The following is a 12,566-nucleotide window of genomic DNA, read 5'->3' as shown; positions in this document are numbered from 1 at the left end:
ACAGCTGAGGAAATGGCCCCTCAGGGAACTGCCTCACCTGGGGTCCCGCAGCTGGAGCACGGTGGGCCCATGCTCCCAACCAGGGCAGCCAACTCCAGAGCTTGCTCTTTCATCGCACCCAGGGAACAGGCTCCCCTCCGAGGGTGGCTTTGATCAATATGCTCGGTGGGGGGCTCCACACACTCCTAAGGCCTCCTGGGAGGATGTGAGCGGTGGTTGTGTGCATGCACGCGCGCGTGTGTGTGTGTGTGTGTGTGTGTGTGTGTATGTGTGCACACACTCTGGCCTCTGTACTGAAGATGGGGAGGTCTGAAAGAGACTTTAGGACTGTGAGCCTGAGGGAAGAATGGGCCCCAGCATGGGGCCTCAACGGCCTGGCTGGGGAGGAAGACTGGGCACTCTGGTCACAGGCAGGACTTGGTGGAAAGTCTGGGGAAGCTGGGGCCAGGCAAGAGGTGAGGAGGAAAGGCCAGGGCCCAAGCCCTCACACCTGGGCTGGGCCGGGAGCAGACAGGCTGAGTCGGTAGGTGCCCGCCACCCACTGAACAGCTTGTAGAAGTGACACCTGTGATCTCACCCCAGCCTTGAAGTGGGTGTTATTCACCCATTTTATGGATGAGGCTCAGAGAGGGGCCTTGCCCAGTTCACATAAGTCACTGGCTGAGCCAGCTCAGACATGGGGCTGCCTGACCCTGACCTCCGCCAGGAAAGGACAAGCACGGGTCTGAGGATAAACAACTTAACTGAATTCAATTCAACAGGCACTCCCTGAGCACCTACAAATCAGGCCTTGCCAGCACTGTTTAATAAATCTCTGCAGTGATGGCAGCGATCTACACCCTGTACTGTCCAATGTAGGGGCTGCTAGCCACATGTCAGGGGTGAAACTGAGGCTGCTGGGCTCATGTCACTGAGGAGCTGAACTTTAAATTTTATTTAACTTTCATTAAGATTTAAATAGCCAAAGCTGGGCACGGTGGCTCATGCCTGTAATCCCAGCACTTTGGGAGGCCGAGGCGGACGGATTGCCTGAGGTCGGGAGATCGAGACCAGCCTGGCCAACATGGTAAAACCCCGTCTCTACTAAAAATAATAATAATAAAATTAGCTGGGCGTGATGACAGGTGCCTATAATCCCAGCTACTGGGGAGGCTGAGGCAGGAGAATTGCTTGAACCTGGGAGGTGGAGGTTGCAGTGAGCCAAGATCGCGCCACTGCATTCCAGCCTGGAAAAAAAAAAAAAAAAAAAAAAAAAAGAGTTAAATAGCCTTGTGTAGCTAGCGCCTACCATATTGGATGGCACAGGCTAGACAGGGGGTAGCAGCTGTGGACACACATGCAGAAGTGTGCTGGGTTCTTGCTTCGAAGACATCAAGGTCTGGCACAGGGTGGGGAGAGAGGAAGGAAGGACAAATGGACTACCCAGGCTCGAGCCTGTCCCCAAGAGCTCACCTCTACCCCAGCACTCCTACTTGGGGCTATCCTTGACAAGGGCGCTCTTCACCTCCCTGGCCTCTGACCAGCCCACATAGAGGCAGAAGGCAGGGCTCCTGTCCCAGCAGGCAGTCCTGAGCCAGGAACCAGGTACTGCCTTTACCTGATGATGTTGGCTGCAGCCTTCCGCTCCTGGGTCAGGAGCTCCGGGTCGTGCATGACTTCTTCCAGGAAGCCGATCACCTTGCATTTGAGCTCATCATTGGTTTCAAAGTCCTGCCGGGAAGGCGTGATGGGTGGCTCTGGTTACTGTTTTTGAGCTGCCCTGAAGTGGTTTGGGCCCAGGCCAGAGGAGGGAGCTCCAGTTTCTATTCTGCCCAGGGCAGGCTGACCTGCCTCATTTCCTTTCTGCTGGCTTCCTGGCAGGGCATGAGAGGCTCTCCAGGCCTAGAGAATCTTAGATAAAAGCACTGGGGCCAGACCAAAGCCCATCCTTCAGCTGGCTGCACCCGTGGGCCAGGGAGGCACAAACCTACCTGTACCCCTGCTACAGGCAGGGTGGATAGACAGAGGCCCATTGTCCCTTCCTTGTCCTTGGTTCCCTCCTAGGGAATCTGAGCAGTCCTCTGGGAACATCAGGGTGGCACACTTGATCTCCCTCCCTCCTGCTGCCCCACTGCCAGCCATCAGCTCATTCTGCCCGCAGTTGCTTTTGGAAGGCAGCTGGTTCCTGGGGCCATTGCCTGGTGGTCCCCAGCAGCCTGCCCAGGGAGGGCTCCCACCCACCTGAGAGTGCTTGGACACCCAGTGGCGGAGCACGTTCAAGACACGATTGGTGGCTGCTCTGCGGATCACAAACTCCTTGTCTCCATTCCTCTGGTCTGGGGGAAACCCTGGCAGCATGCGTGGCAGAGGGGAGAGAGGACAGGTGAGGACAAGAAACAGAGCTTGACACTAGCCTGGATTTGCCTCTGGGATCTGGCTGAGCTGGGCTGAGAGGCTCATGGGCAGAGGGATAATAACATATTTAACAACTAGTGTCTGACCAATAGCACAGATGTCATGGCTTCTCAGTGGACGTGGTCCATGCATGCCCAGCCTCTTCTAGACCTCTCCATCTTTCAAGAGCTGCTGGAAGGTTCAGGCAGCCTCCCAAGACAGAGCCATGCAGGCCCTCCCCAGGGACCAGAGCTCACGGGGGCCCCTATTCCAGTCTCTGCTGCAGGACCAAGGCTGCAGAAGTGGGAGGTGGGAGCATGGGGGAACAGAGGTTCCCATGGGCAATGGGCTTTATGTTGAGTAGAAGTTGGCCAAGTAGCAAAGGGCGACAGGTGGGAAGGAAGGGGCCTCCAGGCAGGAGGGTCAGCACTAGCAAATGCCTGCAGGGTGGAAGTTCGGGGGTGGGATGGATGGCATTCAGTTGGGCGCTGGAAGAGGAGGGTGCAGGGCAGCCTGTGCCCTAGATGTGCAGTGGCCCTGGCTCTAGGTGTGGGGTTCAGGCCCTGGGTGTGTGCAGAGCCCCAACCAGTGCAGAGAGGTGGGGATTGTGACCCCACACCTCCATAAGTGGAAGGCGGTGCCCAAGTCAAAATAATGATTCAGGAAGCTTCGTGTCCAGTGAGTGAGTGAAATCAATTGAAGCAATTTAACAGGACCCACTTGTGCCTTCAGCAGCACACCTTAAACACCCACAGTAGAACAAGTCCCCAGGACCATGCCAGTTATCACCTGCCACTGGGGTTGACCGTGGGGAGGACCCTGTGAGCGGAGACCACCCCACATACCTGCACTGGCTAAGGACATCCTCCGGTACTTCTCCTTGTTTGGGGTGCCCTCGTTGGCCCCCGCGGTTGCTATGGCAAAGGCGGAGGCAGCCGACAAGGCACTGCGGTTATTGTCCAGTTCGCGACAGGAGGTCATGACGACTCCGTTGTTATAGGAAAAGAGCGGGAACTCTGCAGAGAGGAGGGAACCAACCCTCAGCTGTCCCCAGTCCCAACTCCTCAGGCTGTTAGAAAACCAGGGGTCCCGAGGCTAGACCAGCGTCAAGAGCCAGCAGGCTGTGTCTTCAGGGTACAAGGGCATGTCGGGTGGTGCTGGTTTATGTGTGTGGGTCTCTCTGTGTTAGAATCTCTGGGGAGAGTCACACCACAACACCCTTAGGGCTGCCCCAGGATGGGGAGCACCCTCCTGCTTCGGAAGAAGGTCTCCAGTCACCCCTTCCATCTTTCTGCAGCTCTCAACCCCTTCACTTCTCAGGTCCAGCTGGGCACGGGCCTGCCTGAGGGCAGCGTCATGAGTTTTCTTACTCTCTCAGTCTACTTGGGATTAACACATAACCTGTTCAATGTCTGACATCCATAACAATTCATACTGATGGGCTCGTGGGCACAGTGGGATGGAGAGAGGATGGCTCCTGGAGTCCAGTCACCTAAGTTGAAATTCTCCCTTATTCCCTACTAGCTGTGTGACCTTGGGTAAGTTATGTAACCTCTCTGGGTTTCAGCAATCTCCTTTGAATAACAGGGATAAAGCTTCAAAAGGTGGATATAAAGATTAAAGGCGATAACATAGATGAAAGTACTTTGTATTAGGTGAAAAGCTATATAAATGCTATGGAATATCATTGCTATTAGTAATAACAATAATAATTTTTAGTAGTAATGACAGGAGAAGCCTACTCCTGAAACCTTTGGTTTCATCTTGTCTCTGGAAAGCAATCCAGACTAAGACAAAATAGCAGTATTTATGCTGTGAGGCACAGATGATTTATTTTAAGGACTCACAGCTTATTTCTGAAATTTGGCTCTCCTAAGCTCTGTTCTGTGTGTCTGAGTAGCTGTGGCAGGGCTGCAGTGCGTTTGGGCAGTTTCTCTCTCAAGTTCGATGACCCTGTTACCTATTGGGTTTCTTTTGAAGGCCTGGATAGTGGGGAGTTCAGGCTGCAGGCTGCCCTTTGCATGTGAGAGCAGGGGCATTGGAGAAAGCTGTGTGAGGAGGGGCTGCCTGGGAGGTGGGTCCCCTGGGAGCTCTCTCTCACCATTGGGTATCTCACAGCCCCCTTGTATAGGGGAAAGGGCTTTATGAAAACCAGAGACCAAGACTGCTTCTCAAGGACCCTTCAGGATCAGGAGTCTGAGACTGCGGGTGAGCAATGTCACCGCCTCTTGGAGTCTTTCCCCTTATTTGAAAAACCTGGCCTTTCTGCAAGGTTGTCAAGATGATGAAAGGGGCCTGCGCAGAGCCTGACACGCAGTTCAGGAAGCACCTTCTGAATCAGGATCTTCCATGCATGAGCCCTAGATGCTGAGCTTCCCTGCCCACCTGTGCTGGGTGGGCTCAAGGCAGTCTTGTTTGAAGTTGGGAGAGTGACTTGGTTGAGTTGAAGAGCAGGATCTACCCAGCCAATGTTCCAGTGCCCACAGCCCCTTCCCCCAGGGCGGGGCGGGTGGGTCATGAGACATCAGAAAAGTTACTGCTCTTAGGAGCCACTCATAAAGCATAAGGGATGACACCCACTTGCCTGGACTCGACTTGACCTGCTGCCCTCTCCCAAACTGGAAATCTATTTGTGGTTTTGAATCGGTGCATTGTACCTGAAGAATTTTTGCTTTTGACTGATTTGGGTGTTGTTGGAGATTTAGTTGGTGATGTTTCAGTATCACCATCATCACTCTGGTTTTGATCAGTATCTGACTCCTCTCTCACGGAGACTTCTGAGCCTGGGAGAAAAGAAATAAATAATTTTACTTTTCTCAATTTTAATTTTAAAATTTAAATATCTGTTTTTAAAATTATGTCTATAATTTACTGAGGCAAAACAGAGTAAGCTTGCGATACAGCTGCTGAAGAAAGTTTCACAGCTTTGTTTCCCACAGGACTTATCAGAACCTTTCTCTTGCTAATGAGCACTGTCAATCTCCAAGATGGCTTTTGCTCTACCAGGGCTTCTCCAACCTTACCAGACACACCAGGGGATCTTGTCAGAATGCAAATTCTGACAAGATCAGGGGTCTCAGGTGGGGCCTGAGGGTCTGCATTTCTAACAAGTTCCAGGTGATGGCCTCTTTTTTTTTTTTGGCGAAGCTTCTTAGTTAAGGTCACCAACTGCTGCAGTTTTCCTCTGCTTTTTACCTATTGCCCCATGCCCCTGGTCACTCTTAAAAAATGTCCTGTCTCGGACAATTAATTATAGAGGCTTCCTAATCTTGGGACACTCATGGTCCACACACCCTGGGGAAGCTGATGAATTATATTAAAAGCGTAGGTCTGGCACAGTGACGTCTTGGTCAGAAACTCTTAACTGCTCTGGGCCTCAGTTTTCCCACATAGAGAGTGGATGTAGTTGCATCTGACCTTGAGAACCCCAAAAAAGCCACAGGTCTTCTCTTTAGACAATAATGTCCACATGCACACACACATGCACACACATATTTATACATACACAAATACACATATACACACACACACACACACACACACAGTTTGGCACACAATTAGGTTCATGGGCTCCTGGATCACCAATCAAGAAGCCTGGTACAAGATAATTTCTCAGGACTGTCTTGCGTTACATTTCAGAATGTGAAATTATAAAATTTCTGGTAGGCCATTTCCTTGGTTACTGACTTTCAGTTGCACGCATCACCCATTAACTACATGTGCCACAGTGAATGTTACTTGGTAAGGAGCATGGTGGAGGATTTATCTCACCCCAGCTGTGCCCTCTGCTAGGGGTGCCCTCTGCCTTCCCTCTTGACAGCTGAGAGGAGAGAAATCCTTCCCTCTTCAAAGGCCTTCTCCTCAAAGCCTGGGGCATCTGACCAGCCCTGGTTTGCACGTGGGTGTGTGCACATGCTCTCATGTGCTAACCAAGACAACGCTGGTGGCACCCAAGATGTGGCCTGATCAGATCTAAAACAGAATCAGGCCTGACACTTTTAGAATGGTCAGGAAAAACCGTGAGAGTAGGGAGGCTCCAGCCTGTCCTGGAATTATCTCCAGCCTCTGTCTCATACCCAGCATTTCAGGTCTGCCTGGCGTTCAGCTGTCCCCGAAACACACAAGGCCTTTCTTTTCTTGCTCCTCAGTCATTCCCATCCTGTTCCCACGGTCTAGAATGTTCTTTCCTCTTGGTAAAAATCAAGATTGAACAGTTCTTCCAGGAAGCCTTCTATGACACCCCCAATGGTGTTCCCACCCCAACCTCTGTGTCCCTCGAGCATCCCCCTAACACACGCCATTCATATCAGGTGTCCACACTTCAGTGTCTGGTCTGAGTCCTCAGCCAGACTGAATCCCAGGGGGCAGGAGCTGCTGACAACCTCTTCTCTCCCGGGCCCTGAATGGTCCTGGCCCAGGCCCCGTCCTCTGCAGACATGGACAAACACAGGGATGCCGCAGGATGCTGTGGTCAGGGCAGAGGGATGCCTAAATTGCTCATGATGGGAACTGACACTCATCTAAAGTGTGGTGATGCCCTGGGAATTTCTGCCTGCCTCCCCCCGCAGCCTAGGCTCCCACATACGGCTACCTCTCTGCACCGCCCAGACTCTGTGCTGCCTCCACAGTCTGCCTGGTGGGACCCCCAGCCTCTGCCTTCCTTCCCCATGGGAGCAGGAAGAGCAGCCCCGAGGCCTTGCTGGGCCAGGCTGAGCCTCAGTGGGGCTGGGAGGCTGGGGGGCAGCTCCGACGGCATGGCCACTCACTCTGCTTGCTGAGCACCGAAGGGTCTTCGGGCTTCTCCGGGGTCGTATCGCCCTCATCTGGAATCTTGTTGGTGAAGCTGCTGGACACATAGAGCTTGCTGGTGTCCAGTGTGGCCTTGCTGAAGGGCGACATGGCCGAGTACATGCTGGTGTAGCCATTGGAGTTGCAGCTGAGGGCAGCCAGGTCCAGGGCCTTGCCGCCGGTGATAATGGGGATGTTCAGGGAGAGCTTCCGCCGGCGGCTTGGCGAAGATGTCTTGGTGATGGACAGAGGTGGTGGCGAGGAGAACTTGCGGGTGGCGCGCGGGGACTTGGGGGGGTCACCGTACAGAAGCTTGTTGTTCTGGCCACTGGCAAACAGAAGCTCCAGCGACCTGTTGGGAGGGCGGGGGTGGGGGTGAAAATGACAGTGTAGGCCTGCCTGCCCTCCTAGGCCTGGGGGCCATCTCCAGCGGGGTTCAGAGTGGCAGCAATGGCTCCATCATTCTCATAATCCCTGAAACCCAAGCCTGAGCTGATCTTCTGAGCAGGGACAATGTGATTAAATGGCCTGGGGCCAAGGGTCCTGCTTTGGATGGTTTGGTCAGAGGATATGGGGCTTCTATGCTCCGCCCCCCACCCCCTCAGGGCAGCAGCTGCAGCATCTGACCTGAAGTGCTAAGGGTCCCCTGACCTGCAGGCTGTGTCAAACCCCCCTCCGTCCCACACAGGGCCTGCTCCCGCCTACACGCTCTGGCTTCATCTTTAGAGAGGTCCTCAGGCGTGGTTTGTGGAATGAGGAAGCTGAGGCTCAGAGACAGGAAATGACTCATCTGATGCCTCCTACTCTAAACTCAGGGTCCTTTCCAGCTGCCATGAGGCTTGAGTGGCCCTATATGCAAACTTAGGGGGATGGGAAGCTGAAAGTGTCCCCTGCTATCTTCATGACAGGGTCCCACCTCAGGCCAGGCTGGAAACAGGTTACACATCCAGAACAACCATAGCTTGTTTCATCAAGGCTGTCTGCTCCACGTTGCGCACAAGACAGGATTTCTCTCTTAACCCTCACTGTTGCCTCAGAACGTAGGCACTTTTAGTCTACAGGATAACTGTAGGAATGTCATAGGCAGGAAACTGAGGCTCAGAGAGGTTAAGGGACTCAGCCAAGGCCACAGGGCTGAGAGCAGTCTCTGAACCAGCCTCTCTGTTCTGCAGGGCACTGCTGCTGGGCCCCTGGGAATGATCTCAGTGACTTTTAGGGGGTAAATCCATCCTGCATAGGATGTTTTCTTCTGCTTTCTCAGAGCCCTGGGAAGCGGATCATTGAGGTTTCAGAAGTTCAGGGCAGAGAGGCAAGATGTGCCCTGCCCCAGTGAGTCCTGAGGTGGGGGCAGGAGGAGGGAACAGAAGGGTGAATGGGTGTATTCTGGGTCGTTGCATTGCTCTGGCAGCAGAGGTGTGGGTTGGGGGATGAATGGTGAGGTTCCTGGGGAGCCCTGGGGAGCCAGTATGATTCAGGAGCTCTGCTCCAGGCAGCCCTAGAGCTGAGGCTCTGGCCTCATGTCTTGCCTAGGGTGTTTTGGGCTGGGGCACTCAGAGAGCCTCTGAGCCTCTGAGGGCTGGGATGGGCTGTCCACAACTGGAATCTGGGTAAGTGGCCTCTCGGAAAAGATAACCACCTACCATTCCTGGACGGGCTCCTCCTGGAGCAGTGAGGCCCATCAGGGGCCTGAACCAATCCCTGAACTTGACCTACTGCTCGGCAGCCTTGACCAAGTCCTTCATTGCTCCATGTCTCTTGGGAAGCCAGGGCTAAGGTGGCCTGCATTCCTTATGTTGACTCACCCCAATTAGGCCAAAAAGGGCTCCATCGTTTCTCAGAGTAGGAGGTGGTCCAAGCAGAGCAGAGGTAAGATTCCTTTCTCTCTTCCTTTCTTCCTTCCTCCCTCTCTCCCTTTATTTTTCTTTCTCCCTCTCCCTCTCTCCTTCTGTCCTCCCTCCCCTCATTTCCTTTCTCTTTTTTCACCAAAGGAAGCACTGTCCTTTGATGAGGGTGGGACCCTATGCTTCCAGGAGTGGGGCTAGGAGGTGAGAGCACCCTCCACACCCCAGGATCCCTGCAGGTGGAGATGGAAGAAGCTGAGACCGAGCAGTAGCACCAGACAGGTGAGCTATCCCTACCTCTCTGCAGAAGGAAGCTTGGTTCCAGGGGAGAGGGGGCAGTGGTGATGAGCGTCACACAGCTCCCCAGCACGTGTTACTGCTGCTCCCCCAGGGACCTTCCGGGTCACCCCCCCGACCCCGTGCATGCTCAGTTTTCCTCCAAGACTTGGAAGCTCTGTGGGCATAGGAGGATAGGGCACCTCAGCCACCTGGCAGGGATGGCACTGATGGGCTTCTTGTAGATGGTAATGAGCTTGTCCAGGACCACGACGGCGGTGGTGAAGACCCGGTAGGAGTGCAGGAAGGTGTTGAGGAAGTCGATGCTCAGGAAGCGCAGGTCTGTCAGCCTCTCCAGCAGCCGCTCCACGCTGGCGTAGCGGATCTGAAGCACTTTGCAGGAGTTCATGGTTTTGCTGAAGCGAATGTCAACATCATCACAATATAAGGAGGCGTCAGACCTGAGAGGGGAGGAAGGATGCAGGTGACGTGGGTCTAAAGGCATCTGAATGGTACCCACCAGGCCTACTCATCACTGCTTCCCCCACACACTGACAGCCCAGGATGGTCTTATTAAGAGAACAAGCTTGGGAAGGATGACATTGAAGGAGGGTACAACTTCGTTTTCCCAATATCCTAAAAACCCTCCATTATAAAACCCCTAGAAGTACAGGAGAAATATTACAAACTTAAAAACGTGTTGTTGAGTTCACAAGATACAAGGAACTCTGTTCACACAAACGTGTACATGGATGGGGTGCAGTGGCTCACGCCTGTAATCCCAGCACTTTGGGAGGTTGAGGTGGGAGGATCACTTGAGGTCAGGAGTTCGAGACCAGCCTGGTCAACATGGCAAAACCCTGTCTGGTAAAAATACAAAAGTTAGCTGGGTGTGGTGGCGCATGCCTGTAATACCAGTTACTCAGGAGGCTGAGGCACAAGAATCGCTTGAACCCGGGAGATGGAGGTTGCAGTGAGCTGAGACTGTGACACTGCCCTCCAGCCTGGGTGACACAGCAAGACTCTGCCTCAAAAAAAAATGTGTGCATGAATGTTCTTAGCAGCATTATTCATAATAGCCCCAAAGTGGGAACCACCCAGGTGTCCATCAGCTGATATGTGGAAAAACAAAATGTGGTCTATTCGATCTGGATCTGCTAGCAGCTGCCAAGATGTGAGGACAAAGGGTCTGAGATGGGTGTGAACTTGCAGGGGTCTTGTTTCAGCTGCTTGTGAACTTAAGTTGAGGTCAGCAGCCTTTACAGGGCATAGTGGGAACCAGTGGCCCTGAAGGTTGCTGTACCACACAGCGCCCTCTGGTGGTTAAACCACTGGACTCGTGTTTTATTGGTCATCCAACGGGAGCTATCAGGACTCTTCAGCAACTGTGGGTTTTCATTTTTTTGGACATTGTGAGTCTTTGTCATCATGTTTTACTTTTTGTTTTGACTACCAAGAATCTTAGAATCAAATATAGTGCTCATTTCTTTTTATTTACTTCTTTATTTTTTGTTTGTCCTTATTACATACTGATGGCTGTATCTAGTTTTTTTTTTTTTTTTAATGAGGCAAGGTCTCATTTGCCCAGGCTGGAGTGCAGTGCGGTGGTGCAATCGTGGCTCACTGCAGCCTTGCCCTCCTGGGCTCAAGCGATCCTCCTGCCTTACCCTTCCCAGTAGCTGGGATTACAGGTGCATGCCACTATGCCTGGCTAATTTTTGTATTTTTTGGTAGAGACATGGTTTCACCATGTTGCCCAGGTTGGTCTTGAATTCCTGGGCTCAAGTGATCCTCCCATCTTGGCCTCCCAAAGTGTTGAGATGTCAGGTGTGAGCCACTGTGCCCAGACTATCTAGTTTTTTCTTTTCTTTTTTTTTGGAAATGGAGCCTTGCCCTGTCACCCAGGCTGGAGTGCCTCTGCCTCCACGATTCAAGTGATTCTCCTGCCTCAGTCTCCCAAGTAGCTGGGATTACAGGCACGCACCACCATGCCTGGCTAATTTTTGTATTCTTCGTAGAGACGGGGTTTCACCATCTTGGCCAGGCTGGTCTCAAACTCTTGACCTCTTGATCCACCTGCCTCGGCCTCCTAAAGTGCCGGGATTACAGGCGTGAGCCACTGCACCTGGCTCACCTGTTCTTTCGAGGGTATCTTCTACCTAGGAGTGTAGATAGTGCTCAGAGGAAGCGAGCAAATGGACATAGCCTCCCTTTCACACTGTCTTTCTTAAATGCTTTTCTTTGGAAGCATTCTTGGGATTTGAAATAAACAAACAACTTTTATTGAGCACCTTCAATGAGCAGGGTGGGGGGATTTCTTTTTAGGATGAGAACAATATGGGAAAAGCACAGGGCCTGAAAGGATACTGCAGTTCAAAAAGAGACCATTCCAAAGAAACCGAGGAAATGCTGCCTTCTAAGTTAGCTTTGCTGCAAGACACAAAACGTTTTAGAAAACTCCTGATTTGGTTTCCACCAAGATTCAGGAAAATATACACTGCATCTATGGGACCTCGAGAAGCAACCATGAAGAGGGAGTAATCCGATGTCAGAAGGATTTCCTGGATGTGAAAAACAAGAGTGCTGAATTGAAGGCTGGGATGAATTCAGGAAATGGCAGATCGGACAATCAGAAAATCAGAGTGGTCTATTAAACACATTTGTGGAAGTGCCCTAGAAATCAGAGAAGGACAAAGAGGTTGAAATGAGAGAAAATGGAAGCAACACAGAGTGGACAGAGGACCTCTCACTACTGTGAGACAAAGTAGCAAACGAGAGAAGCCACGCCTGCTCATTTCTGCTCGACGGCATAACTCCACAAGGCCCCCGACTCTGTGATGATGTGCAGCTCTCTGGAAAGATGCTTTGAGGACAAAGCAGGCCAGAGCATATGGCCTCCCAGGTCTCTTGCCTGAGTCTCTATTCTCCCTACAAGATAAATGACCCTTGTCCTTGCCTTTCCCAAACATAAGATGACGTCTGATGGGGTTAGTGAGGACGCCTCTGTCATCTCTAACCAGATGTATTCTCATGCCCAAACCTTTATGTGATTCTGCTTCAATGTCTCTTCTCAGCAAGTCTGATGTGATTCTGCAGGTGCTGAACCCCCCACCTGCATTTAAGCTGGCTGAAACACTGTGCTGGGATTTGATAGGACCTCCCTGAAGGGCGGCTCCCAGGCTGCCGGCCTCCGTCGACAGTCCTCAGGAAGGCTTCTAAAGAAAATAAACCTGAGTTCTTTAAAAGCTTGATCATTTTTCCTTTAGTCAACACTAAAAGTCTCAAAAG

At 52.2% G+C, this 12,566-nt stretch overlaps 1 protein-coding gene across 2 annotated transcripts in view; it reads right to left on the bottom strand.

Annotated features, from left to right (window-relative positions):
- The window catches only part of RASGRF1 (Ras protein specific guanine nucleotide releasing factor 1), a 129,620-nt gene that overhangs the window by 36,316 nt on the left and 80,738 nt on the right, over nt 1-12,566 (bottom strand). Inside the window, exons 14-19 of one of the 2 annotated variants that reach the window (XM_031668439.1) lie at nt 9,482-9,739; nt 7,140-7,513; nt 5,031-5,156; nt 3,219-3,389; nt 2,221-2,327; nt 1,598-1,710 (exon numbers count right to left, since the gene is read on the bottom strand). In XM_031668439.1, the coding sequence (XP_031524299.1) occupies nt 1,598-1,710; nt 2,221-2,327; nt 3,219-3,389; nt 5,031-5,156; nt 7,140-7,513; nt 9,482-9,739 (1,149 nt within the window). The remainder of the gene's footprint in view (nt 1-1,597; nt 1,711-2,220; nt 2,328-3,218; nt 3,390-5,030; nt 5,157-7,139; nt 7,514-9,481; nt 9,740-12,566) is intronic. The other variant, XM_021940809.2, reaches the window with a different exon arrangement.

This window comes from Papio anubis, chromosome 7 (assembly GCF_008728515.1).
Source record: "Papio anubis isolate 15944 chromosome 7, Panubis1.0, whole genome shotgun sequence".
Lineage (NCBI taxonomy): Eukaryota > Metazoa > Chordata > Mammalia > Primates > Cercopithecidae > Papio > Papio anubis.
Note: the sequence above shows the minus strand (reverse complement) of the source record. Positions and strands in the feature narration are given on the sequence as shown.